General features: G+C 38.1%; 1 protein-coding gene across 5 annotated transcripts in view; it reads right to left on the reverse strand.

Moving 5' to 3' along the window:
* ARHGAP15 (Rho GTPase activating protein 15) overlaps positions 1 to 26,444 on the reverse strand; it is a 623,633-nt gene that overhangs the window by 513,782 nt on the left and 83,407 nt on the right. For all 5 annotated transcript variants that reach the window (XM_032637027.1, XM_032637031.1, XM_032637030.1 and 2 more), the window contains one exon: positions 13,034 to 13,095. In XM_032637027.1, the coding sequence (XP_032492918.1) occupies positions 13,034 to 13,095 (62 nt within the window). The remainder of the gene's footprint in view (positions 1 to 13,033; positions 13,096 to 26,444) is intronic.

Genomic DNA, 26,444 nt, shown 5'->3' on the forward strand with positions numbered 1-26,444 from the left:
ATGTAAATGGCATATAATGGAGTCATACAATGGACTAATGAACCCTGTGCTTAGCAGAATCCTGATATGGGAAGATTTTAATGCAGACCATAATATAATATGTAGTTCATAAGACCATGCTGTGCTATTTACCTATGATTGTCCTCACTCATCCCAGCCCCTTCTGATTATCAATTCCCATTCATCGAAGTTCAAATATTATGTCCTCAAATATGTCTTCCATGACTTCCTCACATAGAACTTAGGATAAATTAAAAAAAAATTTTTTTGTAAATTTCACTTCTCTCTCTCCCCCATTAAATAAAAAGCCCCAAATTGACAGAAAACATTTCATCCTTACAGAGATACCCCCAGTGACAAGCAACAGTGCCTTGGACAGAGTAGGCAATAAATATGTATTTGTTGAGTCAATTATTAAACTTAGGCATGGGGGTAAAAAATAAAAAGCTGGCTATAACAATAGTTAAATCAGAGAGTGAAACCATAGCTTTTGATTTTTCTTTTCATTGAACATGTATTACTTCAATACATAGATGTGTATATATTTGTGTCATAAAGAAAGACAAATGTTTTAGGTGGTAAAAGATTGAGATTAGTATACATAAGTTTCTATTACATCATATTGCTGCAGTTTGCTTTGGTTTAACACTCAGTTCAGAATAGCTGAATTCATTTTACAAAAGTGATCTTTAAAAAAAGTTTACAAAAAGACTACTCTGATCCATAGAAAACTACACAAAGATACATTTTAAATGACCATTTAAGATCTTTGTGTAATTTAGTTCCACTTGCCTCATAGTCTCTAGGGGCTTGATTTAAAGGACAGCTGTGATTCAGTAAAGTTAATATTTACAAGATTAGGCTGCTCTTACATGCCTGAAGCTTTCCTAACGATACATCACTGTGTTAAAAAGAAAAAAACTGGATAAACAGAAACAATACAAACACAATGTGTATTTTCCAACATGCAAATATGAACACTATGTTCTTGGACCCACTTGTCTTCAAATAGTCACTTTTTCAATCAAATGATGAAAAAGATGGAGGAAAAATGAAAACCACATAGACCCTTTTCTTCCCTTGCCTTAGTTCCCATTTCTCGTTTTAGGTAACAGTAGCAGCAAGATGAATTGCAACACCTGTAGCCTTCTTCTTATGCAGGTCATAATATTAGATGGCCCAAGATAGGGTAAACATTGGTGGGACTGCTGTTCTAGACTGGGCATCTTTTTTATCTCCACCCCTTACTTTGACCATATGTAACCAAGGAGAATGGGACACCCCCAGGCATGACAGAACCTATATTTAACCTGCCTGTTGTATTTCCCACTGTATTTTTCATCTCCTGGCAAGAGATACTCTATACCTTATTTGCTTCCTGTCTATAGCAAGCCCTGGGTAAATGGTTCTGATTTGATCTTTTTCAGATGTTGATCGTTTATAGAATGTGTTGGCATTACTCTTCCCTTTCTTAAACTTGGAACTGGAACTGGTTAGAACTGAAGTTGCATGAAATTCGATTACCTCATGGTTCACAGAACTTTGAACTGCTGTGAAATGTTCCCTCTTAGGTGAATCTGATGAACAAGCTGAATAGGGTAAGAACTGCAGGTATTGGAACCTTAGTAATTTGAATTGTTCTGGCACTTTACATACAGTAAATTTCTTTTTGATCTTATGAACTACAAACAATGTCTTTATGAATACAAGTGAAGATTTTTCCAATTTAAGATAATTTCATTTCAAAAAGAAAAATAGAATGCTGTTTTTCAACGTTTTAGAGGCTCCATTTTTAATTCAGTTTTTCATGATCTCTTTTAAAATAATAATTAGCATAAATTATTTTGAGTACCTAGTATAAGTTTGCTTGTCTACTGGAGATTTAGCTTTGCAAAAAAGATGAAGGTACTAATCTGTCCATTTACTAATATGGAAAACAAAGTTCGGAGTGTTTAGGTAACTTACTTAAGGCCATACACTTAGAGTCAAACTCAGTTTCTCCAATTCTGAAGCCTAAAATCTGTTCACCAATTTATGTTGTGGGTTTTTTTTTAAAGATTAAAGAGTATAGGCATACATCATTTTATTGTGCTTCACAGATATTGTGTTTTTTTACAAACTGAACCTTGCTTTCAAGTCTACTGGCGCAATTTTTCCAACAGCGTTTGTTCACTTCATGTCTCTGTGTCACATATTGGTAATTCTCGCAGTATTTAAAACTTTTACATTATTATTATATTTGTTATGGTGATCTGTGATCAGTGATCTTTGATGTCACTATTGTAATTGCTTTGGGGCACCGTGAACCATGCCCATATAAGACAGCTAACTTAATCCATAAGTGTTATGTGTGTTCTGACTGCTCCACCGACTGGCCTTTCCCCATCTCTCTTCCTCTCCTCAGGCCTCCCTATTCCCTGAGACAGAGCAATATTGAAATTAGGCCAATTAGTAGCTCTACAATGGCCTCTAGGTGTTCAAGTGAAAGGAAGAGTTGCATCTCTCTCACTTTAAATTGAAAGCTAGTCATGATTAAGTTTAGCGAGGAAGGCAGGTCGAAAACCAAAACAGGCTGACAGCTAGGCCTCTTGTGCCAAGCAGTTAGCCAAGTGAATGCAAAGGAAAAGTTCTCGAAGGAAATTAAAAGTGCTACTCCAGTGAACACATGAATGATAGAAAAGCAAAACAGTCTTAATGCTGATATGGAGAACGTTTTAGTGGTTTGGATAGAAATCAAACCAGACGCAACATTCCCTTAAGCCAAAGCCTAATCCAGAGCAAGATTTTAACGCTCTTCAATTCTGTGAAGGCTGAGAGAGATGAGGAAGCTGCAGAGGAAAAGTCTGAAGCAAGCAGAGGTTGGTTCATGAGGTTTAAGGAAAGAAGCTGTCTCAGTAACATCAAAGTACAAGGTGAAGCAGCAAATGCTGATGTAGAAGCTGCAGCAAGTTGTCCAGAAGCTCTAGCTAAGATAATTAATGAAGGTGACTACAACTAAACAAGAGATTTTCCATGTAGACAAAATAGTCTTCTATTGGAAGAAGATGCCATCTAGGACTTTCATAGCTAGAGAAAAGAAGTCAATGCCCAACTTCAAAAGCCTCAAAGCACAGACAGACTGTCTTGTTAGGGGTTAATGCAGCTGGTGACTTTAAGTTGAAGCCAAAGCTCCTTTACCATTCTGAAAGTCCTAGGATCCTTAAGAATTACACTAAATCTACTCTGCCTGCGTTCTATAAATGGGATGACAAAGCCTGGGTGAAAGCACATCTCTTGGCAACATGGTTTATTGAATACTTTAAGTCCACTTTTGAGACTTGCTGCTCAGAAAAAAAGATTCCTTTCAAAATATTAGTGTTCATTGACAAATTACCTGGTTACTCAAGAGCTCTGATGAAGATATACAATGAAATTAATGTTGTTTTTATGCCTACTAACGTAACATCCATTCTGCAGCCCATGGATCAAGGAGTTCTATCATGTAAGAAATACATTATAGCTGCTATAGGTCATGATTCCTCTGATGGATATGGGAAAAGTAAATTGAAAACCTTTTGGAAAGTATTCAATATTTTTGATGCCATTAAGAACATTCCTGATTCATGGGAAGAGGTCAAAATATCAACATTAACGGGAGTCTGAATTAGTTGATTCCAACCCTCATGAATGACTTTGAGGGGTTCAATGCATCAGTGGAGGAAGTGACTGCAGAAGTGATGGAGATAGCAAGAGAGCTAGAATTAGAAGTGGAGCCTGAGGATGTGACTAAATTGCCACAATCTCATGATAAAACTTTAAAGAATGAAGAATTGCTTCTTATGGATGAGCAAAGAAAGCGGTTTCTTCTGATGGAATCTATTCCTGGTGAAGTTGTTGTGAAGACTGTTGAAATGATACCAAAGGATTTCGAATATTACATAAATTTAGTTGATAGAGCAGGGGCAGGGTTTGAGAGGACTGACTCCAATTTGAAAGAAGTTCTACTGTGAGTAAAATGCTTTCAAACAGCACTGCATGCTACAGAGAAATCGTTTGTGAAAGAAAGAGTCAATTGATGTGGTAAACTTTATTATTTTCTTATTTTCAGAAACTGCCCAGCCACCCCAACCTGTAGTATTCACCACCCTGAGCAGTCAGTCGGCAGTCATCAACATCAAGGCAAGACACTCCACCAGCAAAAAGATTATGGCTCACTGAAGGCTCAGATGATGCTTAGCATGTTTTAGCAATACAGTATTTTTGAATTAAGGTATGTACATTGTTTTGTTAGACATAATGTTATTGCACATTTAACAGACTACGGTAGAGTGTAAACATAAATTTATATGCAAGGGGAAACCAAAAAAAATCATGTGACTCTCTTTGTTGCCTTATTCTCTTTATTGAGGTGTTCTGGAACCAAACCAGCAATATACTATTTTCTTGGTTAAGGAGATTGTCAATGTCAGATTTCACCATAGTTTGGGTCCTAAGTCTCAAATTATAAAAGCTAGAGTGCAGAGCCTGTGACAAGGTATAAGCCATCTGGACTGCCAAATTAACTGTTTTACCTAATGTTAATTAGAAGGATTGGTCAAAGGCCCACCACTCTCAAGCTCTATTTTTCTCTTGGGAATTGAACTGATTTAAAGGAGTCACCTGATGAGTCTTTCAACTCCTCATAAGAAGCCGGAAGCAGGGATGTGCTTCTAGCTATGACACCACCTCTTTCTCTTTCCTGCTAGGGGATTATTCTGGTTTGTGATGAGTAGACTCACCTGCACTCAGTAGGGAGTCTAAAACCAGAAAGTGTTTCAAAAGCCTCTAGTCTAGGAGCAGCTAAGAATTCACCTAATGGGAATATCTTTTAACCTATGACTTAGGTCAGAACCTTCCTCTCTGAATGAAGTAGTCTAGAGACTTGGCTATTTTCTTCACAATATCTTTCAAGTCCATTCCCCATTTGATGTGTTTGGCCCATTGTGCTGCCTGTAATTCTCAGGATATCAGCAGAAAAGCTTTCTCACCAGTTACTCTAACACAGCAAGCCTTTTGATGGCACTGTCAGCTCTGGAGGGAGTATGAATAGGGTCAACTGGCAAGGTTTTGCCTTGACTTGTACCTTTAATGCTTTCTGCATGCAACCAAATCCTTATAGGTGACAGTTTTTCAGTGTATTGAGATTCAACTCAGAGAGCGAGTAACTCCTTCAAGTTTAGAGGGCTTAGGCAGGACTTTAAAAATAGACCTTTTGAGGATGAAGCGATTTTCAGAATGGAAAGAAAGTCCCTCTACTTTCCTAGTACCCCCAAAGAGGGGAACACCATGACTTCCCAGAGCTTTTCCACTCCTGGGCACAATATCTGACATTTAGTGAGTGCTTATCAAGGTTTTTGAGTAAAAGAATATATGGGTTCTTAAATTTCAGGAGGGTCACACATCTAGATTACTCCTGCCCTGTTTGTTGTTATTTACTAACAAGGACTACAAAAGCACGTACTTCTTGCATTTCCCTTATTTATTCCTTAGTTCCCAAGTGTTTTGATAAGTCTTTCATAGCACTGTTTTAAAAGTATCTAACATTCCTGGTTTAGTATATCTTTTTCTAATTTATAATTCTAGTGGCAATACCTGAGCTTTCTCTAGAGGGCTTCCTGACTTCTCAGATGTGTTTCAATAAGATAAGCTATTGTGCATGCATTGGTTCTCACTCTGTGCTAGGTATGGCACCTGGTATTTTGTGTCAAGTAATTTAATCCCCAAGACAGTCACAAGTATCTACTGAGCATCTACCACAGGACAGATACAATTCCAAGGACTGAATATATAAAGGCAAATAGCAGAGACCTCAAGGCATTTATGTCAGGGGAGACAGGCAGTAAACACAGAAACAAATCCTCCACATTCAGATAAAAAAATTGAGGCTTAGTGAGGTTGCATCCTACCCAAGGGCATCAAAGTCATAAATATGGGATTCAGACCAAGTCTTCTGGACTTAGAAGGCCATGCTCATTCTGCTGTATCAGTTGTCTCTAGAGCAGGTGGCATGCAATTCTCCCTTAGTCATATTGGGCACGTCTATGCAGAGCCTCATGATCGACGCTGAGAGAGGAAGACACCCAACTGCTGTCAAAGAGTTACTTGAACATCTTTCTCCTTGGAACAAGGGCACTTCTTAGCCTGACCTGGGCTGTTCTGCAATGCTGACCTGGAAGTCCTTTCATCTCTACCTTCCCAAGATGGCCAGCAAGTAACTTCATCCATTGATGGGAGCCAATTAATGCATCAACACTTCATCATCTTAACTTTGAGGGAGTTCTTTTTTATTTTTCCACACAGAGAGATAAAAACCAAGCTGTTGGATAGACTTGAGGGTTAAACAAGATACATAGGTCAGGAAATGTCCAACTTCAGTAAGTCAGAGGTCCCAGGAATAGGTGAGAGAGTCCCCACATGAATTTACAAGTAACAATTAGGTAAGGGATTGATACTGACACTAGTGATTCAGTACAGGAAACAGATCCTGGGACAATAAATGCAGGCTATTTATTTTAATTTTTTTTGTCACAAGACATCACATGTAAGGGGGAAAAAGATCCTTAATGTAATTAGGAAGGAGGAAGAACTAAATTCTAATAAGGACAATTAGTTACAATTAATGCAATTGGTGGGACAATTTCTCCAAGTGAGACACTTCAGAGAGCTTCCCTAAAACAAATCCTGAGTTGTAAAGGTAGAAAGTAAAAACAAAACAAAACAAAACAACCCCAAAACCAAAGAAAACTCAACACAGGCATCAGCTTGACCAAAAACTCTGCATTCTACAAAACGGACACCGGATGGCAGCACATAATAACAGCAGCTTGATAACAGCTTATCTGAAGAACGCTTGATGGAAAATGGCCCTTAAGATATTCGTTATCGTCATAAGAATCTGTTAGCTTGAACTCAGGTTTAACATATTCATCTGCTCCAACATCAAAGCTTTATATCTTACACTCACCTCTCCTATGCCTCCTTTGGTAATGACACGGCGGCAAATGAAAAAGTCAGAGGAAAATATATGTGAGGTTACTTTGTAAATTTCAGACTCACTCTGGGCCACCTGCCTCTGTTTTCTGACTTGGGCACACTGGATTTGACTTGATTCTGTACCTCTGGTGGGGGTAAATGTGATTTACTCTAGTGTCCTTGACTGATTTACTGAAAAATCACTTGGACACTGTTTAAGTGTTCTGACTAGTTCTCAAACTGGTAGGTGAAGAACTTATTGCTTCTCTCTTAAGCTTCTTGTAATTTGCCTCTGCTTTAAAAAAAGGATCAAAGAGACACTGATGTATAAATATATACATCTCTGCCACTATTGCAAGAAATGTAAAAGCTTTATATATTCAAAGGGTTACTAGAAGTTGGAAATTATAACAGAGCATGTGTTGGAAATCATGAAACTCAAGCAACCTTTTACAAATTAACTTCAGTATTCCATACTCTCCAAACCTTCCCTCCAGTCCTCATTATGGAACATTAAAAAAAGAGAAAGACAGATGAAGCCTGGAAGAAGTTATTGGGATCTTGAGCAGAAAATGCTAAAAAGAAAAGTTTACATTAGAAGGGTACTTTGGTATCATGTTCTACAGAGTCTATTCTGAGAAACAATTGTTTAAAAAGAAGAAAAAAACAAATAAAAACTAAGGTCTAACAGCCATGGGCTCTAGGATGAAAATACACACTAGTAGACATAACGCTGCACTACCTTTACTTGATTTCTTCCCAAATACCTCTCTGTCCATATTTTCACCCTCAAGTACTTCTTCCCAGGTCCCTCTGAAAAGCAGAGCAGAGTGAAAAGCCATGATAAGATGTACAGAGCCACAAATGAGATGACAAAGGGGCAGGCTTGAAAGGTATAGAGGGAGAGATAAGGATATGGAAATAGCTTACATGCTGTCAGGGGCTTTTATAAATTAAAGTTGTTTTCAATTAAAGAATTGAAAACAACTCTTTGCTAAGGTCTCCGAGAGCTTCAGAGAAACCTGGGCTACTTAAGTTTTGGGGATAGATGTACCAAAATGCAAGAATTTCTAAACTTTATCAGAAAAAGCATACTTTCAATGTTCACAAAGAAAAACTAAAGTTGAATGCTGAATGTCTTCGGCTTTCAACCCCGTCTGTCTGTCTGGGGAGATTTCTAGAACTTCATTTCAAAATAAAGTTAAATTTATGGCCCTTTACAAATGTAAGGTATAGCCAAGGAGTTCTCCTTCCTTCCACCCACTCTTGTTGTATTCAGAGATAGGTCAAACTTGTCTTAGAAAGAAAAAATATATGAAAGAGGAAAGGAAGCTAAAGAAAAAGGAACAGGAGGAGGGAAAGAAAGAAAAATAAGAACACAAGATATAATGTGGATGACCTGTCATGTATTTATGAGTAGAAAACTTTGAGATTAATAAAATAGTATTAAGTGACAATTGAAGCCCTTTGTACTGTTGATGGTATGAAATAAACGAACAATTTTTGCTTCCTGGCCTCAAACATCTTCTAGCAAGAGGGAAAAATCCAACCTACTTTAAACAGAGGACAGGACTAAAAATCTGATACCAACTATACATGCAATAAGATTGAGAGAAGGAGAGGCTGATACAAGTGACCAAGTTTCTCCACTTGTAAGATTGAAAGCAGTACTATAGCCTATTTTAGAGTATTATTTCAGAATTACTGGTAAAGCAATTATCCAAGTACCTGACAGCATAAGCATCTGTTACTATTGCAGTAACTCATTATAATTTATAAAAAGATATAAAGTTCCCTGATAAATGGGGAAAAGGCTATGGAAAGAAATTTTACATAAGAAATACAAATTACAGCAACTATGGTATACTATTTAATAGTTACTAAATTACCAATGATATAAAAACTACACAATTTTTCAAAGTTATGATTAAACTGACCATTTCGTTATTAGTTACAAAAAACAAGCAAGCAGTATGTCAATACATAACAGTCATTTAAAAAATGGTCTTGTGATTTAATTAAGTCATCTAGGCTTAGAAATTCTCTTAAGAAGATATAAAAGAAAAACTGACAAGCAATAGTAGGTTTACTGCATTTATAACTATTTTAGTATAAAACTGGAATCAACTTAAAAATCTAATAAAAGAGGAATGTAGAAATGGCTTGGTGTATTACAGTCCCATCAACATTGTGGTGTATTATATGTTATTAAACATGCTGACTATATATACTACAATTTTCAATCTGTAATGTGTTTATAATAAAAACTAAAGCAATCCTTAAAACAACTAAAAATAGAGCTACCATATGATCCTGAAATCTCACCCCTGGGCATATATCCAGAGAAAACCATAATTTGAAAAGATACATGCACCCCAATGTTCACTGCAGCACTATTTACAAAAGCCAAGACAAGAAAGCAACCTAAATGTCCATCAACAGATGAATGTATAAAGAACATGTGGTGTATATATATACATATATATATATGTATATCTATACACACACACACACACCCCTACACATACATATACATATATACATACATACACACACACACAGTGGAATATTACTCAGCCATAAAAATGAATGAAATAATGCCATTTGCTGCTGTTGCAAATGGGTGGACTGAGAGATTGTCATACTAAGTGAAGTAAGCCAGACAGAGAAAGACAAATATCATGTGATATCGCTTATATGTGGAATCTAAAAAAAGAAAAGAAAAGAAAAGAAAAAAAAAAGACACAAATGAACTTATTTCCAAAACAGAAAGAGACTCACAGATACAGAAAACAAACTTATGGTTACCAAAGGGGAAAGGGGGATGGATGGGAGGGATGAATTATGAGGCTGGGATTTTATACACTACTGTGTATAAAACAGATAACCAACAAGAACCTACAGTATAGCACAGGAAACTATACTCAATATTATGTAATAACCTATAAGGGAAAAGAAGCTGAACAAGAATATATATATATATATATATATATATAGAACTGAATCATTGTGCTGTAAACCTGAAACTTGCATGATATCATAAATCAACCATACTTCAATTAAAATTTTTTTAAAAATTCAAAAAAGAAAGCAAATCCTACAAACAATAAAGAATGAAATTATGGAACAATATGGATCAAATTTAAAGATATCTGGTCACTAAGGACTTTCATCAGCAAGGTAAATAGATAGTGAGAGACTTGGAGGAGATATCTGCCAAGACTAAAGTTGACAATGTATTACTACCTGGTGTATACCAGGAGTTCTCTCAAAAAAAAAAAAAGGGAGAAACTCAGTAGAAGATAGTTTATGCACAGGCTATTCTTGGAATGCAGAGCCTGACTGACTCTAAATAGGTGACATGATGCTTAAATGAAACGCCAGTCAGAAGAATAAAAATAAATGCAACACTAAAGTAATGTCCTATAGCCATCAACTTGCAAAACTGAAAGTCTGATAATGCTGCATGCTGATGAGATCATGGAGCGAGGCGATCCCTTCTGCATTGTGGAGAGAGTGTGAACCGATGCATTCATTCTGGAGAAAGTTTGGCATGTAGTACCCAAATCATTTATAACCGTGTGTACCTTACCACCAAGCAATCCTTTACTCCTGGGGGTATGCCCTAGAGAGAATTCCTCACAGGTCTGTAAGGAGACATATCGGTGTGGTTTGTTGCAATGTTGTTTGGGATGGAAGGAGTTAGGGACAATTTAGGTATCCACTCCTGGAAGACTGAGTAAGTAAAATTTGATGTGTGTTCACAACGGCAAAATGGGCAGCAGTTGGAAGAAATTAACTTGTTTTAAATATATAGATATAGATAGATATCCTAACATTGACTAACATTGAATGAAAGTAGTACGGACCAGAATGAGGCTTATAACCAAAGGCTTATGCAATTTAGAACACATTGACTTACACACTGTTTTCTAGAATGCCATACATATAGCCAAATAAATGTATGGAGAGAGGATTTGATGAACATACATTCTACAGAGGACTGAAGTGAGGAATGGAGATGAACAATAAAATAAAACCAACTAGGGGTCTTGTCCAGAATGATGATAATATAAGGCCACACACTGAAGAGGAAAATCAACTCAATTTGTACACCTGAGGTTAAAAGCAAAGACAAAAACAAAAAAGGAAAACTAAAATTTATATAACTTTAAATGAAAAAGCTGAAGGAATGCATAATTGCATGCAAGCTGATTGAAATAACAATAAAACATAGTATAAAATAATGTTTATATGAATTTAAACTAGAACACAGAAATGGTTTGTAAGCTGATTAAAGTAACAACAAATACAAAATGGTATACACACTGGTTGAAATTACCTAAAAATGTATTCATGTGAGTCTGTTAGGGAAAAGGCCTGGTTGTGCTCCTCTACTTTTTCTTGACACCACTTTCTAGGAAAACATTTTACAGGGATGGTTTATGGATAGCTTATGGGCAAGGACATTGTACAAGATCACTGTGGTGGCGCATCATCTTGTTTCCTTCGAGTTCCTTTTAGCATCTCCTCCTCTTGCTTGCATGAGTCTGGAGGCTAAGACTGACCAAAGCTATCACTCCTCTTTCCTGCCAAGCCCCAGTGAAAGGTGAAGTGATAACTTAGACAAGTCCTTTTCTGTCCCTCTATGGATTTTTTGTCCACATCACTGGTAAGGTAAGAAAGGGTTTTGACTTATCTTGGGAAGATTTATCATTGCACCTTTCACGAGCTGATATAACTGGGAGAAAAGTCTAGGGGAAAGTTGGCACTAGATTGGGTTACTCAAAGAATCCCTCCTGGGTCCTTTCAGAACCTAACACATTAAGTCAGGTTCTCCACTGGGGCCAGGACTAGATGAGTCTTTGAAAGCAGCATTGCATTTGATCTTGTCTCCTGTGCATCTCCCTCCTGGACCCTTCAAAGGAGGGTGGCTGCAGGGTTACTGCAGAGGAACAGTCTAGGAGAGGGTTCAAGGCCCTGTTTGCTATCCGAGAATAAAACATAATATGGGCAGAAAATTGAGTTTGTTCTTTAAAATTGAAATAGTTATTTTAAGTAGTGGAATTATGGATGATAGTTTTCCCCAATTTTACTTCTTTTAAATAAATATATACTTACTCCACTATAGCAAACAAACAATAGCATACTTCATTCTCTAGTGTTGGCCAGAGTTCCATTCTAGTAATGAATTGTATTATACAATTAATAAGTGTCCCATTGTATAGCTAATTAGTGAATTTATCCTGTATGATTTTAACTGTTAATAATATAGTCATGAATAAATGCCTTTTCTCCCACTGTAAGCACTTTCTACATACCTTTGCAGCTTGCATATAACCTAGCACAAAGCTAGGTATATTATAAGACCTACATGAGAAATAGGGAAAATTCTAAAATGGAGATGATTATTTCTAAATATCCCATATATAAAAAACATGTAGTGTGTTTGTCTACCCTCCTATCAACCTTATTTTTTTCTCCAAGTTTTTTCTTGTTGTTGCCTAGGGAATCCTTATTACATTTTCTAATTTCTCTCACCTACTCTGTGTTGACCTCATCTCCAAGTGCAGCAACTTCCAACTTTTTATCTGACAGATTATTTTCCTTTTATTTTTTTCTCAAATGATTTTTATTTGAGCAACAAACGTATTTCAAATCCTCCATCCTTCAAAAAATTATGATCCCAATGTACTGTAGGGAGATTTTTATATACTGCAAAATGAGTCCTTTCATCCCCTAATCTATTAATCCCAGAAATCAAGACCCATTATCTTATTTCTTCACATATTTTTTAAGATTTCAAGTCTTAGAAGGTCATGAAGCACTTCATTTATATATTCTGTGCAACAAAATAAAATGTAGTGCTTTGTTGGAAAACTATAATTATATTAAAACTACTGTTGATCTTAGTGATAGCAGAAAGGAATATTCTAGTCATGTACCATAGGGCCTACCTTTCCAAACAATAGCAGTGACACAATTGAGGAGATGGGGAACTGGCATAGTTATATAAAAGTGAATTAAAAAAAACTTTTATTACCTTAGTTTCTTTCCTCCATCTGCAATTTTAGCTTTTTGAAGATAACCTTCTTTTTCAACCATCTGCAAGAAGAATACATATATTAAAACTGTGACAAACTCCTATGCATTATTAGTTTGAATGAACCTGTGCTTTCCAACAGTCGTTGCAGTGATGGAAGTTTCCAGTCATAGAACTTCATCAACAATGCATATATAGCTTATGGGAAATGCCTTCAAGATCAGTCATTACAAGCTGTTAAATATCCAAAAGAAAGATAACAAAGAGTAATGTGAATGATTTGTTAGATAGTGATACACCTTTACTTACTTTTCCTTCTGGGCATTGAAGTCACTTGCTTACAAAATTGATTAAAAATGGTAAAACAAAATTAATGCCTTCCTTAATTTTACCAATCATCCTTGGAAAAGTTCTTCCTTTTCACTCCTCATTTCCACATCCTCATGTACCTGCTGATGCCAGTGAGTGAGAAAAAGTCAACAGCAGCAGGTAACTGGGCTGGTTAAACTGGAAGGGCATTTAAAACACTGACATTCCATGCATTTCGTTCAGTTAGTTGCCAAGAGATGCTGTAGCAGCATTATCTCATTATCTTCCTCCATGATGTGGGTTTGCTTCCTTTCCTATTTGTATTTATTGGCTTTCATTGCTAATATAGCTGCACATTCCTTAAAGGAGATTCAACCATTCCTTATCATTCCACAGAGGATTTTGTGGAGTTCTAGGGTAAATAAATACACAATGCAAATTGTGATGTGGTGACTGCCAGCAAAGTCTATTATAGATGTTTTAATTTCTTAGTGCCCTATTTCTACCTTCCCCTGTCAGTCCTGCACCCCTCCCATCCCTAGATCTTACCTGTGTTCCATCTTTTCGATCTTGGTAAATTGCCAACAACCTTCACCTGCACCCCCATGCTATATGCTGAAAGCTTTAAGGAGTCACCTACCTAATATCAAAGGACCACACTCCCTCAGTGCCACCATACATGCCTTCCTCCTGACTGTACTATTTCACTTCCACCATATCTTCATCTCATCAATTCCCAGATATATTAAATCTACTTTAAAATGTAATATTTCTCTCTATTGTTAGAGAGTTCTTCCATGTTTCCTCTGCAATCTCTTTTTAGATGCCCTGTCCTGAATCTTCATTTTCATTCTGCCATTACCACTATCATAGGGCTTATTTGGTTGTACCTGCACCTGTGCTGTGACTCTTCCTTTCACACCTGTGTTCCCAGCACAGAGAGTACTTGCTGGCACCGATGATCACAATAATAAATATTCTTTGAACAAATGAGTGAATGAATGGCTATTTAAATGTTTATTTAAATTTTTATAGGAAACTGGACAAACAAAAATAATCTGTCTACATTATGACAGGTTAAAGGAAGAGATATTTGGGTGTGAGTTGTTCCAAACCACTAAAATTTCAGCAGTTAAAGAATTGGCTATTTACAAGACTCACTCTGATATAGGTGAGATCTTTTCCGATTTTTTAAATATTATATTCCTAATACACAGCACAATATTTAGCTTTCAAAATACTGGATGGAGGAACCAGGAGGATGGCGGAAGAGTAAAACGCGGAGATCACCTTCCTCCCCACAGATACACCAGAAATACATCTACACGTGGAACAACTCCTACAGAACACCTACTGAACGCTGGCAGAAGACCTCAGACTTCCCAAAAGGCAAGAAACTCCCCACATACCTGGGTAGGGCAAAAGAAAAAAAGAATAAACAGAGACAAAAGAATAGGGACGGGACCTGCACCAGTGGGAGGGAGCTGTGAAGGAGGAAAAGTTTCCACACACTAGGGAGCCCCTTCGTGGGTGGAGACTGCGGGTGGCAGAGGGGGGAAGCTTCAGAGCCGCGGAGGAGAGCGCAGCCACAGGGGTGCGGAGGGCAAAGCGGAGAGATTCCCGCACAGAGGATCGGTGCCGACCAGCACTCACCCGCCGGAGCGGGTGGGGCTGGGAGCTGAGACTCGGCTTCGATCAGAGCGCAGGGAGAGGACTGGGGTTGGTGCCGCGAACACAGCCTGAAAGGGGTTAGTGCACCACGGCTAGCCGGGAGGGAGTCCAAGGAAAAGTATGGAGCTGCCGAAGAGGCAAGAGACTTTTTCTTCCCTCTTTGTTTCCTGGTGCCCGAAGAGAGGGGATTAAGAGCGCTGCTTAAAGGAGCTCCAGAGATGGGCGCGAGCCGTGGCTAACACAGCGCGGACCCCAGAGACGGGCGGGAGATGCTAAGGCTGCTGCTGCCGCCACCAAGAACCCTGTGTGCAAGCACAGGTCACTAACCACACCGCCCCTCCCGGGAGCCTGTGCAGCCCGCCACTGCCAGGGTGCCGGGATCCAGGGACAACTTCCCCGGGAAAACGCACGGCGCGCCTCAGGCTGGTGCAACGTCCCGCCAGCCTCTGCCACCGCGGGCTCGCCCCGCATCCATAGCCCTCCCTCCCCTCGGCCTGAGTGAGCCAGAGCCCGCGAATCAGCTGCTCCTTTAACCCCGTCCTGTCTGAGCGAAGAACAGACGCCCTGTAGCGACCTACACACAGAGGCAGGGCCAAATCCAAATCTGAGCCCCGGGAGCTGTGCGAACAAAGAAGAGAAAGGGAAATCTTTCCCAGCAGCCTCAGAAGCAGCGGATTAAAGCTCCACAATCAACTTGATGTACCCTGCATCTGTGGAATACCTGAATAGACAACGAATCATCCCAAATTGAGGAGGTGGACTTTGAGAGCAAGATATATTATTTTTTCCCCTTTTTCTCTTTTTGTGAGTGTGTATGTGAATGCTCCTGTGTGAGGTTTTGTCCATATAGCTTTGCTTTCACCATCTGTGCTAGGGTTCTAGCCATCTGTCCTTTTTTTTCTTTAAAAAATTTTTTTTTCTTAATAATTATTTTTTAATTTTAATAACTTTATTTTATCTTACTTTATCTTCTTTCTTCCTTTCTTTCCTTCCTTCCTATTTTCTTTCTTTCTTTCTTTTTTTTTTTTTTTCTACTTTTTCTCCCTTTTATTCTGAGCCGTGTGGATGAAAGGCTCTTGGTGCTGCAGCCAGGAGTCAGGGCTCTGCCTCTGAGGTGGGAGAGCCAACTTCAGGACACTGGTCCACAAGTGACCTCCCAGCTCCACATAATATCAAACGGTGAAAATCTCCCAGAGATCTCCATCTCAACACCAGCATCCAGCTTCACTCAACCACCAGCAAGCTACAGTGTTGGACACCCTATGCCAAACAACTAGCAAGACAGGAACACAACCCCACCCATTGGCAGAGAGGCTGCCTAAAATCATAAAAAGTCCACAGACACCCCAAAACACACCACCTGACGTGGACCTGCCCACCAGAAAGACAAGATCCAGCCTCACCCACCAGAACACAGGCACTAGTCCCCTCCACCAGGAAGCCTACACAACCCACTGAACCAACTTTAGCCACTGGGGACAGGCACCAAAAACAACGGGAACTACGAACCTGGAGCCTGCAAAAAGGAGACCCCAAACACAGTAAGGTAAGCAAAATAAGAAGACAGAAGAACACACAGCAGATGAAGGAGCAAGATAAAAACCCACCAGACCTAACAAATGAAGAGGAAATAGGTAGTGTACCTGAAAAAGAATTCAGAATATTGATAGTAAAGATGATCCAAAATCTTGGAAATAGAATATAGAAAATGCAAGAAACATTTAAGAAGGACCTAGAAGAACTAAAGATGAAACAAGCAATGATGAACAACACAATAAATGAAATTTAAAATACTCTAGATGGGATCAATAGCAGAATAACTGAGGCAGAAGAACAGATAAGTGACCTGGAAGATAAAATAGTGGAAATAACTACTGCAGAGCAGATTAAAGAAAAAAGAATGAAAAGAACTGAGGATAGTCTCAGAGACCTCTGGGACAACATTAAACGCACCAACATTCGAATTATAGGGGTTCCAGAAGAAGAGAGAAAAAGAAAGGGACTGAGAAAATATTTGAAGAGATTATAGTTGAAAACTTCCCTAATATGGGAAAGGAAATAGTTAATCAAGTCCAGGAAGCACAGAGAGTCCCATACAGGATAAATCCAACGAGAAACACACCAAGACACATATTAATCAAACTGTCAAAAATTAAATACAAAGAAAACATATTAAAAGCAGCAAGGGAAAAACAACAAATAACACACAAGGGAATCCCCATAAGGTTAACAGCTGATGTTTCAGCAGAAACTCTGCAAGCCAGAAGGGACTGGCAGGACATATTTAAAGTGATGAAGGAGAAAAACCTGCAACCAAGATTACCCAGCAAGGATCTCATTCAGATTTGATGGAGAAATTAAAACCTTTACAGACAAGCAAAAGCTGAGAGAGTTCAGCACCACCAAACCAGCTTCACAACAAATGCTAAAGGAACTTCTCTAGGCAAGAAACACAAGAGAAGGAAAAGACCTACAATAACAAACCCAAAACAATTAAGAAAATGGGAATAGGAACATACATATCGATAATTACCTTAAATGTAAATGCATTAAATGCTCCCACCAAAAGACACAGACTGGCTGAATGGATACAAAAATAAGACCCATTTATATGCTGTCTACAAGAGACCCACTTCAGACCTAGAGACACATACAGACTGAAAGTAAGGGGATGGAAAAAGATATTCCATGAAAATGGAAACCAAAAGAAAGCTGGAGTAGCAATTCTCATGTCAGACAAAACAGACTTTAAAATAAAGACTATTAGAAGAGACAAAGAAGGACACTACATAATGATCAAGATATTGATCCAAGAAGAAGATATAACAACTGTAAATATTTATGCACCCAACACAGGAGCACCTCAATACATAAGGCAACTGCTAACAACCATAAAAGGGGAAATCGACTACCACATTCATAGTAGGAGACTTTAACACCCCACTTTCACCAATGGACAGATCATCCAAAATGAAAATAAATAAAGAAACACAAGCTTTAAATGATATATTAACAAGATGGACTTAATTGATATTTATAGGAAATTCCATCCAAAAACAACAGAATACACATTTTTCTCAAGTGCTCATGGAACATTCTCCAGGATAGATCACATCTTGGGTCACAAATCAAGCCTTGGTAAATTTAAGAAAATTGAAGTTGTATCAAGTATCTTTTCCGACCATAATGCTATGAGACTAGATGTCAATTACAGGGAAAGATCTGTAAAAAATACCAACACATGGAGGCTAAACAATACACTACTTAATAACGAAGTGATCACTGAAGAAATCAAAGAGGAAATCAAAAAATACCTAGAAACAAATGACAATGGTGACATGATGACCCAAAACCTATGGCATGCAGCAAAAGCAGTTATAGGAGGGAAGTTTATAGGAATACAATCCTACCTTAAGAAACAGGAAAGATCTCGAATAAACAACCTAACCTTGCACCTAAAGCAATTAGAGAAAGAAGAACAAAAAACCCCCAAAGTTAGCAGAAGGAAAGAAATCATAAAAATCAGATCAGAAATAAATGAAAAAGAAATGAAGGAAATGATAGCAAAGATCAATAAAACTAAAAGCTGGTTCTCTGAGAAGATAAACAAAATTGATAAACCATTAGCCAGACTCATCAAGAAAAAAAGGGAGAAGACTCAAATAAATAGAAATAGAAATGAGGAAGGAGAAGTAACAACTGACACTGCAGAAATACAAAGGATCATGAGAGATTACTACAAGCAACTCTATGCCAATAAAATGGACAACCTGGAAGAAATGGACAAATTCTGAGAAATGCACAACCTTCCAAGACTGAACCAGGAAGAAACAGAAGATATGAACAGACCAATCACAAGCACTGAAATTGAAACTGTGATTAAAAATCTTCCAACAAACAAAAGCCCAGGACCAGATGGCTTCCCAGGTGAATTCTATCAAACATTTAGAGAAGAGCTAACACCTATCCTTCTCAAACTCTTCCAAAATGTAGCAGAGGGAGGAACACTCCCAAACTCATTCTACGAAGCCACCATCACCCTGATACCAAAACAAGACAAGGATGTCACAAAGAAAGAAAACTACAGGCCAATATCACTGATGAACATAGATGCAAAAATCCTCAACAAAATACTAGCAAACAGAATCCAACAGCACATTAAAAGGATCATACACCATGATCAAGTGGGGTTTATTCCAGGAATGCAAGGATTCTTCAATGTATGCAAATCAATCAACATGATACACCATATTAACAAATTGAAGGAGAAAAACCATATGATCATCTCAATAGATGCAGAGAAAGCTTTTGACAAAATTCAACACCCGTTTATGATAAAAAACCCTGCAGAAAGTAGGCATAGAGGGAACTTTCCTCAACATAATAAAGGCCATATATGACAAACCCACAGCCAACATCATCCTCAATGGTGAAAAACTGAAAGCATTTCCACTAAGATCAGGAACAAGACAAGGTTGCCCACTCTCACCACTCTTATTCAACATAGTTTTGGAAGTTTTAGCCACAGCAATCAGAGAAGAAAAGGAAATAAAAGGAATCCAAATCAGAAAAGAAGTAAAGCTGTCACTGTTTGCAGATGACATGATACTATACATAGAGAAACCTAAAGATGTTACCAGAAAACTACTAGAGCTAATCAATGAATTTGGTAAAGTAGCAGGATACAAAATTAATGCACAGAAATCTCTGGCATTCCTATACACTAATGATGAAAAATCTGAAAGTGAAATCAAGAAAACACTCCCATTTACCATTGCAACAAAAAGAATAAAATATCTAGGAATAAATCTACCTAAGGAGACAAAAGACCTGTATGCAGAAAATTATAAGACACTGATGAAAGAAAGTAAACATGATACAAATAGATGGAGAGATATACCATGTTCTTGGATTAGAAGAATCAACACTGTGAAAATGACTCTACTACCCAAAGCAATCTACAGATTCAATGCAATCCTTATCAAACTACCACTGGCATTTTTCACAGAACTAGAACAAAAAATTTCACAATTTGTATGGAAACACAAAAGACCCTGAATAGTCAAAGCAATCTTGAGAACGAAAAATGGAGCTGGAGGAATCAGGCTCCCTGACTTCAGACTATACTACAAAGCTACAGTAATCAAGACAGTATGGTACTGGCACAAAAACAGAAAGATAGATCAATGGAACAGGATAGGAAGTCCAGAGATAAACCCATGCACATATGGTCATCTTATCTTTCATAAAGGAGGCAGGAATGTACAGTGGAGAAAGGACAGCCTCTTCAATAAGTGGTGCTGGGAAAACTGGACAGGTACACGTAAAAGTATGAGATTAGAACACTCCCTAACACCATACACAAAAATAAGCTCAAAATGGAATAAAGACCTAAATGTAAGGCCAGAAACTATCAAACTCTTAGAGGAAAACACAGGCGGAACACTCTATGACATAAATCACACAAGATCCTTTTTGACCCACCTCCTAGAGAAATGGAAATAAAAACAAAAATAAACAAATGGGACCTAATGAAACTTCAAAGCTTTTGCACAGCAAAGGAAACCATAAACAAGACTAAAAAACAACCCTCAGAATGGGAGAAAGTGTTTGCAAATGAGTCAATGACAAAGGATTAATCTCCAAAATTTACAAGCAGCTCAATAACAAAAAAACAAACAACCCAATCCAAAAATGGGCAGAAGACCTAAATAGACATTTCTCCAAAGAAGATATACAGACTGCCAACAAACACATGAAAGAATGCTCAACATCATTAATCATTAGAGAAATGCAAATCAAAACTACAATCAGATATCATCTCACACCAGTCAGAATGGTCCTCATCAAAAAATCTAGGAACAATAAATGCTGGAGAGGGTGTGGAGAAAAGCGAACACTCTTGCACTGCTGGTGGGAATGTGAATTGGTACAGCCACTATGGAGAACAGTATGGAGGTTCCTTAAAAACTACAAATAGAACACATATGACACAGCAATCCACTCGGGCATATACCCTGAGAAAACCATAATTCAAAACCAGTCATGTGGGGCTTCCCTGGTTGGTTGCAGTGGTTGGGAGTCCGCCTGCCGATGCAGGGGACGTGGGTTCGTGCCCCTGTCCGGGAGGATCCCGCATGCCACAGAGCGGCTGGGCCCGTGGGCCATGGCCGCTGGGCCAGTGCGTCCGGAGCCTGTGCTCCGCAACGGGAGAGGCCACAACAGTGAGAGGCCCGCACACCACAACAAAAAAAAAAAAAAAAAAAAAAAGAGTCATGTACCAAAATGTTCATTGCAGCTCTATTTACAATAGCCAGGAGATGGAACAACCTAAGTGCCATCATCGGATGAATGGATAAAGAAGGTGTGGCACATATGTAGAAAGGAATATTGCTCAGCCTTAAAAGAAACGAAATTGAGCTATTTGTAACGAGGTGGATGGACCTAGAGTCTGTCATACAGAGTGAAGCAAGTCAGAAAGAGAAGACAAATACCGTATGCTACACATATATATGGAATTTAAGAAAAAAAAATGTCAGAAGAACCTAGGGGTAAGTACAGGAATAAAGACACAGACCTGCTAAAGAAGGACTTGAGGACTATGGGGAGGGGGGAAGTGTAAGCTGTGACAAAGCGAGAGAGTGGCGTGGACATATATACACTACCAAACGTGAAATAGATAGCTAGTGGGAAGCAGCTGCATAGCACAGGGAGATCAGCTCAGTGTTTTTGTGACCACCTAGGGGGTGGGATAGGGAGGGTGGGAGGGAGGGAGACACAAGAGGGAAGAGATATGGGAACATATGTATAAACTGATTCACTCTGTTATAAAGCAGAAACTAACACATCATTGCCAAGCAATTATACTCCAATAAAGATGTAGAAAAATAAAATAAATAAAATAAAATTTTAAATAGAAATAAAAAATACATTAGATGAAGACATCTCTTAATAATAATGATGAAGATAATGATGACTTATGATAATCATAGCCATAGTATTTTTCACATAGCTACATTTCCAGAGAATTTCTTTTCTTTCAGCATGTTCTCCACAAGCCTAGAAGAATCTGAGGAAGCTCTCTTAGATAACTTTTAGAATCATGATGTTCAGTGGTGCCTCTTCTGTACTTAGATACGTCTATTCATTTGCTTTTCCCACCTTTTGTCCTAATGTATGCCGTCTCTTCTTCTTACTTCCAGGAAGTCTTATTTGTCTACCCCCTAAAATCCATATAATACATTTAGTATTTAAATCTGGGCATCACTAGTTTCTACAAATGTTTGGAAGAAAAATGTTGTTAAGAGCAATTAGCATCACAGAGGAGGTCCCTTTTAGGAATGTATATTGAGAAATTTTGTTGTGTAACCACAGATAAAATTTACCATTTAAGCGTTATGATGAAAATAAAATAAGTTACCAAAAGCCTGACTCTATCTACCAAACAGCTACAAAATCTCTCAACCCATGATAAAAACTGATGCATACTTTCTCAGCTAAGAATATTGCCTTTTTCCCCATAAAAATATTCACTAAAAGACCACTAGGTGGATATTTAGTACCCAGAGATGTATTATTGATGACCATTTCTTTAAAAAGAGAAGGGAAATGTGAAAGTAGAAACCTAACACTCTTGCAAGGGAAATCAACATAAGCTGGCTTGAATTATATACCTTAAAATTCTCTCTCCTTGAATGTATAAGTAAAGTTTCTCTATACGCTGGATCTTTTCAGGATACCTGAGATTGAGGCCAGGGGCTGGATTTCTCATGTTAGGATTCTATAAATGGACATCATTGCCATCAAACAGGCTGAACCAATTTTCACGGCCTTTGGTCAACGCAACAGAGTTTCCAGGCATGTCCACACAGAGGTCCAGAAAAAGGAAAGAGGAAGAGGTAAATAGCAGGTTAGGTATCTTCTTTTATATTATCTTTCAAAGTCCAAGTTGCCTTCCTGGTCATTTGAAGAAGCTAATAATTCTTCTACTGTGTACTTTTACCTATTATATTTATTTCTACAGTGCATATTTTTACTTATCTATGTATCGGCATACACATTTCTACATGTAATTATATACATGTGCAACCATCATGCACTATTCCCACTTTTGTGATCAGGTGTTCACTTCTCTCCATTGTTTCTTTCATACTTGCTGCACAACCATTCATTCTTTCAACACGTTTTAAAACGGTAACATCCTCTTCCCCTAAATACCAGCTGCTCTGCTCACAATGGGACTGCAAAGACTAACAGGACAACCTTAATCTTACTGAGGCTTATATCCTTGTGAGCTCACATTTCAAGATACTCCTGTTCCTCTTTTGGGGGGACTGGATACCATACTCCCCTCCAGTTATCTCAGAGACTAAGGCCAACTTTTGCCCTGGAATAGAAAACTCCAATCAGGCTTCTTACACTGAAAGCACTGCATTATTTTAAGTCCCATGCTGGGAAGCAAAGTTTCCATGAGGTACATTTAATTACTTTATTATTCCTTGTCGTCATACTTTGAAATACCTCACCATGTTCCAGGCATGAGGAATCAGTTATTCCAGGAGGCTCATAGGAGCAGAAAGAAGTATTAGGGTAAGCAGAAGATTGCTACGAATTTTGTATGTGGGTTTATATATGGTACCATAGTAATTATTCTAATTACTTATTCCTCTTTTATGTTAATCACATGGTTTGAAGGGACAGTAATCTATAAATTACAGTTGAGTATACTGGTCATCTAGGACCTAGATGGTCTTGCCGCTAGTAATTTACAAAACTCTGTATAGCTTTAAGCCTATGTTTAGGATACTATACACCAAGTTCCAGGCCAACTTGAAGTTCTTTAAAGTAGCAGCACTCCCTAAACAAAGTATACTTAAGAATTGCCAACCAATCTTTAGATGCTGAATCTGGCTTCTTGAGCTATTTGTCCAATATTCCTTAGAAGCCCTATTTAATGTTAAGTGGCAGGAAAGATCAGCAATTTGTCCAGATTGGATGCCAGCCAGTCTGCTAGCATTGAGGAAACACTCGGCAGACACAACTGTGCTGAGATACAGATGAAAAGAATGAATGGCAGTGGGATATCCAGATAGCACCTGTTTATCATCCTAAGTTGGAAGCGAGAGGCAAGGCAAGAGAGCAGATGACAACCTTTGATTAATGCTAACAGTCATGGCAGAAGGACCAGCCTGTAACCGTTAAGTACAGACACTGCAATTTTTTTTTATATGAAGGCTTCAAGTAGTTCTCTCAGATAAAAGACTTGAATTGAAAACAATAGGTTTTCATCTACACCAGTCCACCAAAAGAATTCTGTCAAAATACATGTTTATAAATGGAAATAAACTGAATCTAAAATGTTCACCAGATTTTCATGAGAGGGTATTGGCTTTTAATAGCAGAACGACAGACCCTTTGGGCTGCTGATGTATGTAAGTGGTTGCTCTTTTCTCCTTTGTTCTGATTCCTGTTTTCACTGGCAATCCTCTGACTCCTAATTTAGCTTCCTCGGTCCTCTCACAAATAGTCAGAATGTGGGTGACAAATAGCATCAGTATATTCGCCATTATAAATTAATAAATAAGAATTATAATTTATACAGCTGACTCTTACAAATTTGGTCACTGTGAGGTAATCCTAGGGATCATCATCTCTGTAATTGTTACATACAATTTTTCAAGATCCACAAAACAGAGACAGGCCCCAGACCTGAACTGGAGAGAGCCCTCCGAAGTAGCACCACCCTGTGAAAGTTTCTGTATGACTGACTGGCCTCCTAGGAGAATTTTGTATCAATTCTGTATAACTACAAACATGCGCTACTATTATTTTGCATTTAATTATTTTCCTATTTAATAATTAGGCACTTGCTATATTTTTTTCGGAACTTTTAATAGATCGCAGTACTTTGCTGATAATCTGTTTGTTTTGATAATTTCTATTACAAAGCACAGAAGGAGGACATATCTGGTTACATCATTTTACCCCCAAATGGGGCTTCTCTTCCTTCTTAAATCTCTTCTTAACTTTTCCACCACCCACAGAAATAGAAATTTCTGTGTCTTCTTTCCACTGGCTTTTTAAAAATTATTTTTTAAGTTTCTATTTTTAAAATAAAAATTGTATATATTTACGGTGTACAATATGATGTTTTCACCTACATATACATAGTGAAATGATACTATAGTCAAGCTACTTAATATATACATTTCCTCATATAGTTATCTTTTTATTTATTTAATAAATTTATTTATTTTTGACTGCGTTGGGTCTTCATTGCTGCGTGCAGGCTTTCTCTAGTTGCGCCGAGCTGGGGCTACTCTTTGCTGTGGTGTGCGGGCTTCTCATTGTGGTGGCCTCTCCTGTTGTGGAGCATGGGCTCTAGGCACAGGCTTCAGTAGTTGTGGCACGCAGGCTCAATAGTTGTGGCTCGCGGGCTGTAGAGCGCAGGCTCAGTAATTGTGGTGCACGGGCTTAATTGCTCCACGGCATGTGGGATCTTCCTGGACCAGGGCTCAAACCCGTGTTCCCTGCATTGGCAGGCAGATTCTTAACCACTGAGCCACCTGGGAAGCCCCAAAATTTAAGTCTTTTTTTTGTAGTGAGAGCATGTGAGGTCTACTCTTGTAGCAAATTTCCAGTGTACAACAGTCTTATTAACCAATATAATCACCATGCTGTATAGTTGATCTCTAGAACTTAGTCATCCTACATAACTCCATTGGCTTTCCTTCTCTTGCCCCACTTCCCTGTTTGGGATTCATTGCTTACATTTTTCTTCTCCATTTCCAATTATTTCTGTACTGAATCTAGCTTTCTTGCTATATCAGATCTGCTGACCATGTGTGTGGACTTGCAGTAGAACAGAAACAAAAACAAGGAAAAAAAATCACCTTCAAAATGCAGCTTATCTGTACATCATATAAAGTACTAAGTACATAAAAACTGTAAATGCTTAATTATAGGACTATCTTACATATAGCTGGAGAATGAACTATGATGCATTTAGAGGGGTGAAATATAATATTTCTGCCTAATGTAGATACATAATTTACTGTGTGCATACTTTAAAAAAGTGGTAAACCAAAATTCTCAAGTTGGATACAATAATTACACAAAAAGGAGGATAGAAGAAAAGCAAAGAAAAACGATGCTGTGTCATACATGAGTGATGCCTGTAAAGGAGTAATAAAGCATTCTCAAAAAAGTTCTGGAGAAGCTGGTCTTGACTTCAGGTCTCAAAGTTAGGCATGGTTTGCTCATTGTAAATTATTTATACCCTGCAGTGTGTATGTTGCACAATGCTTTCACGGGTATTCTCCCTCTCTTACTCTCAGGATAAGAGAATATGTTGTGCTTTGGGGTTCTGCTGAATGTCTTAAACTGTTTTTCAAATGTTGGGTTTGGCAAAGTACATATAATGTTTTGCCAA

The sequence above is a fragment of the Phocoena sinus genome, chromosome 7, assembly GCF_008692025.1.
Source record: "Phocoena sinus isolate mPhoSin1 chromosome 7, mPhoSin1.pri, whole genome shotgun sequence".
In the NCBI taxonomy this organism is placed as follows: Eukaryota; Metazoa; Chordata; class Mammalia; order Artiodactyla; family Phocoenidae; genus Phocoena; species Phocoena sinus.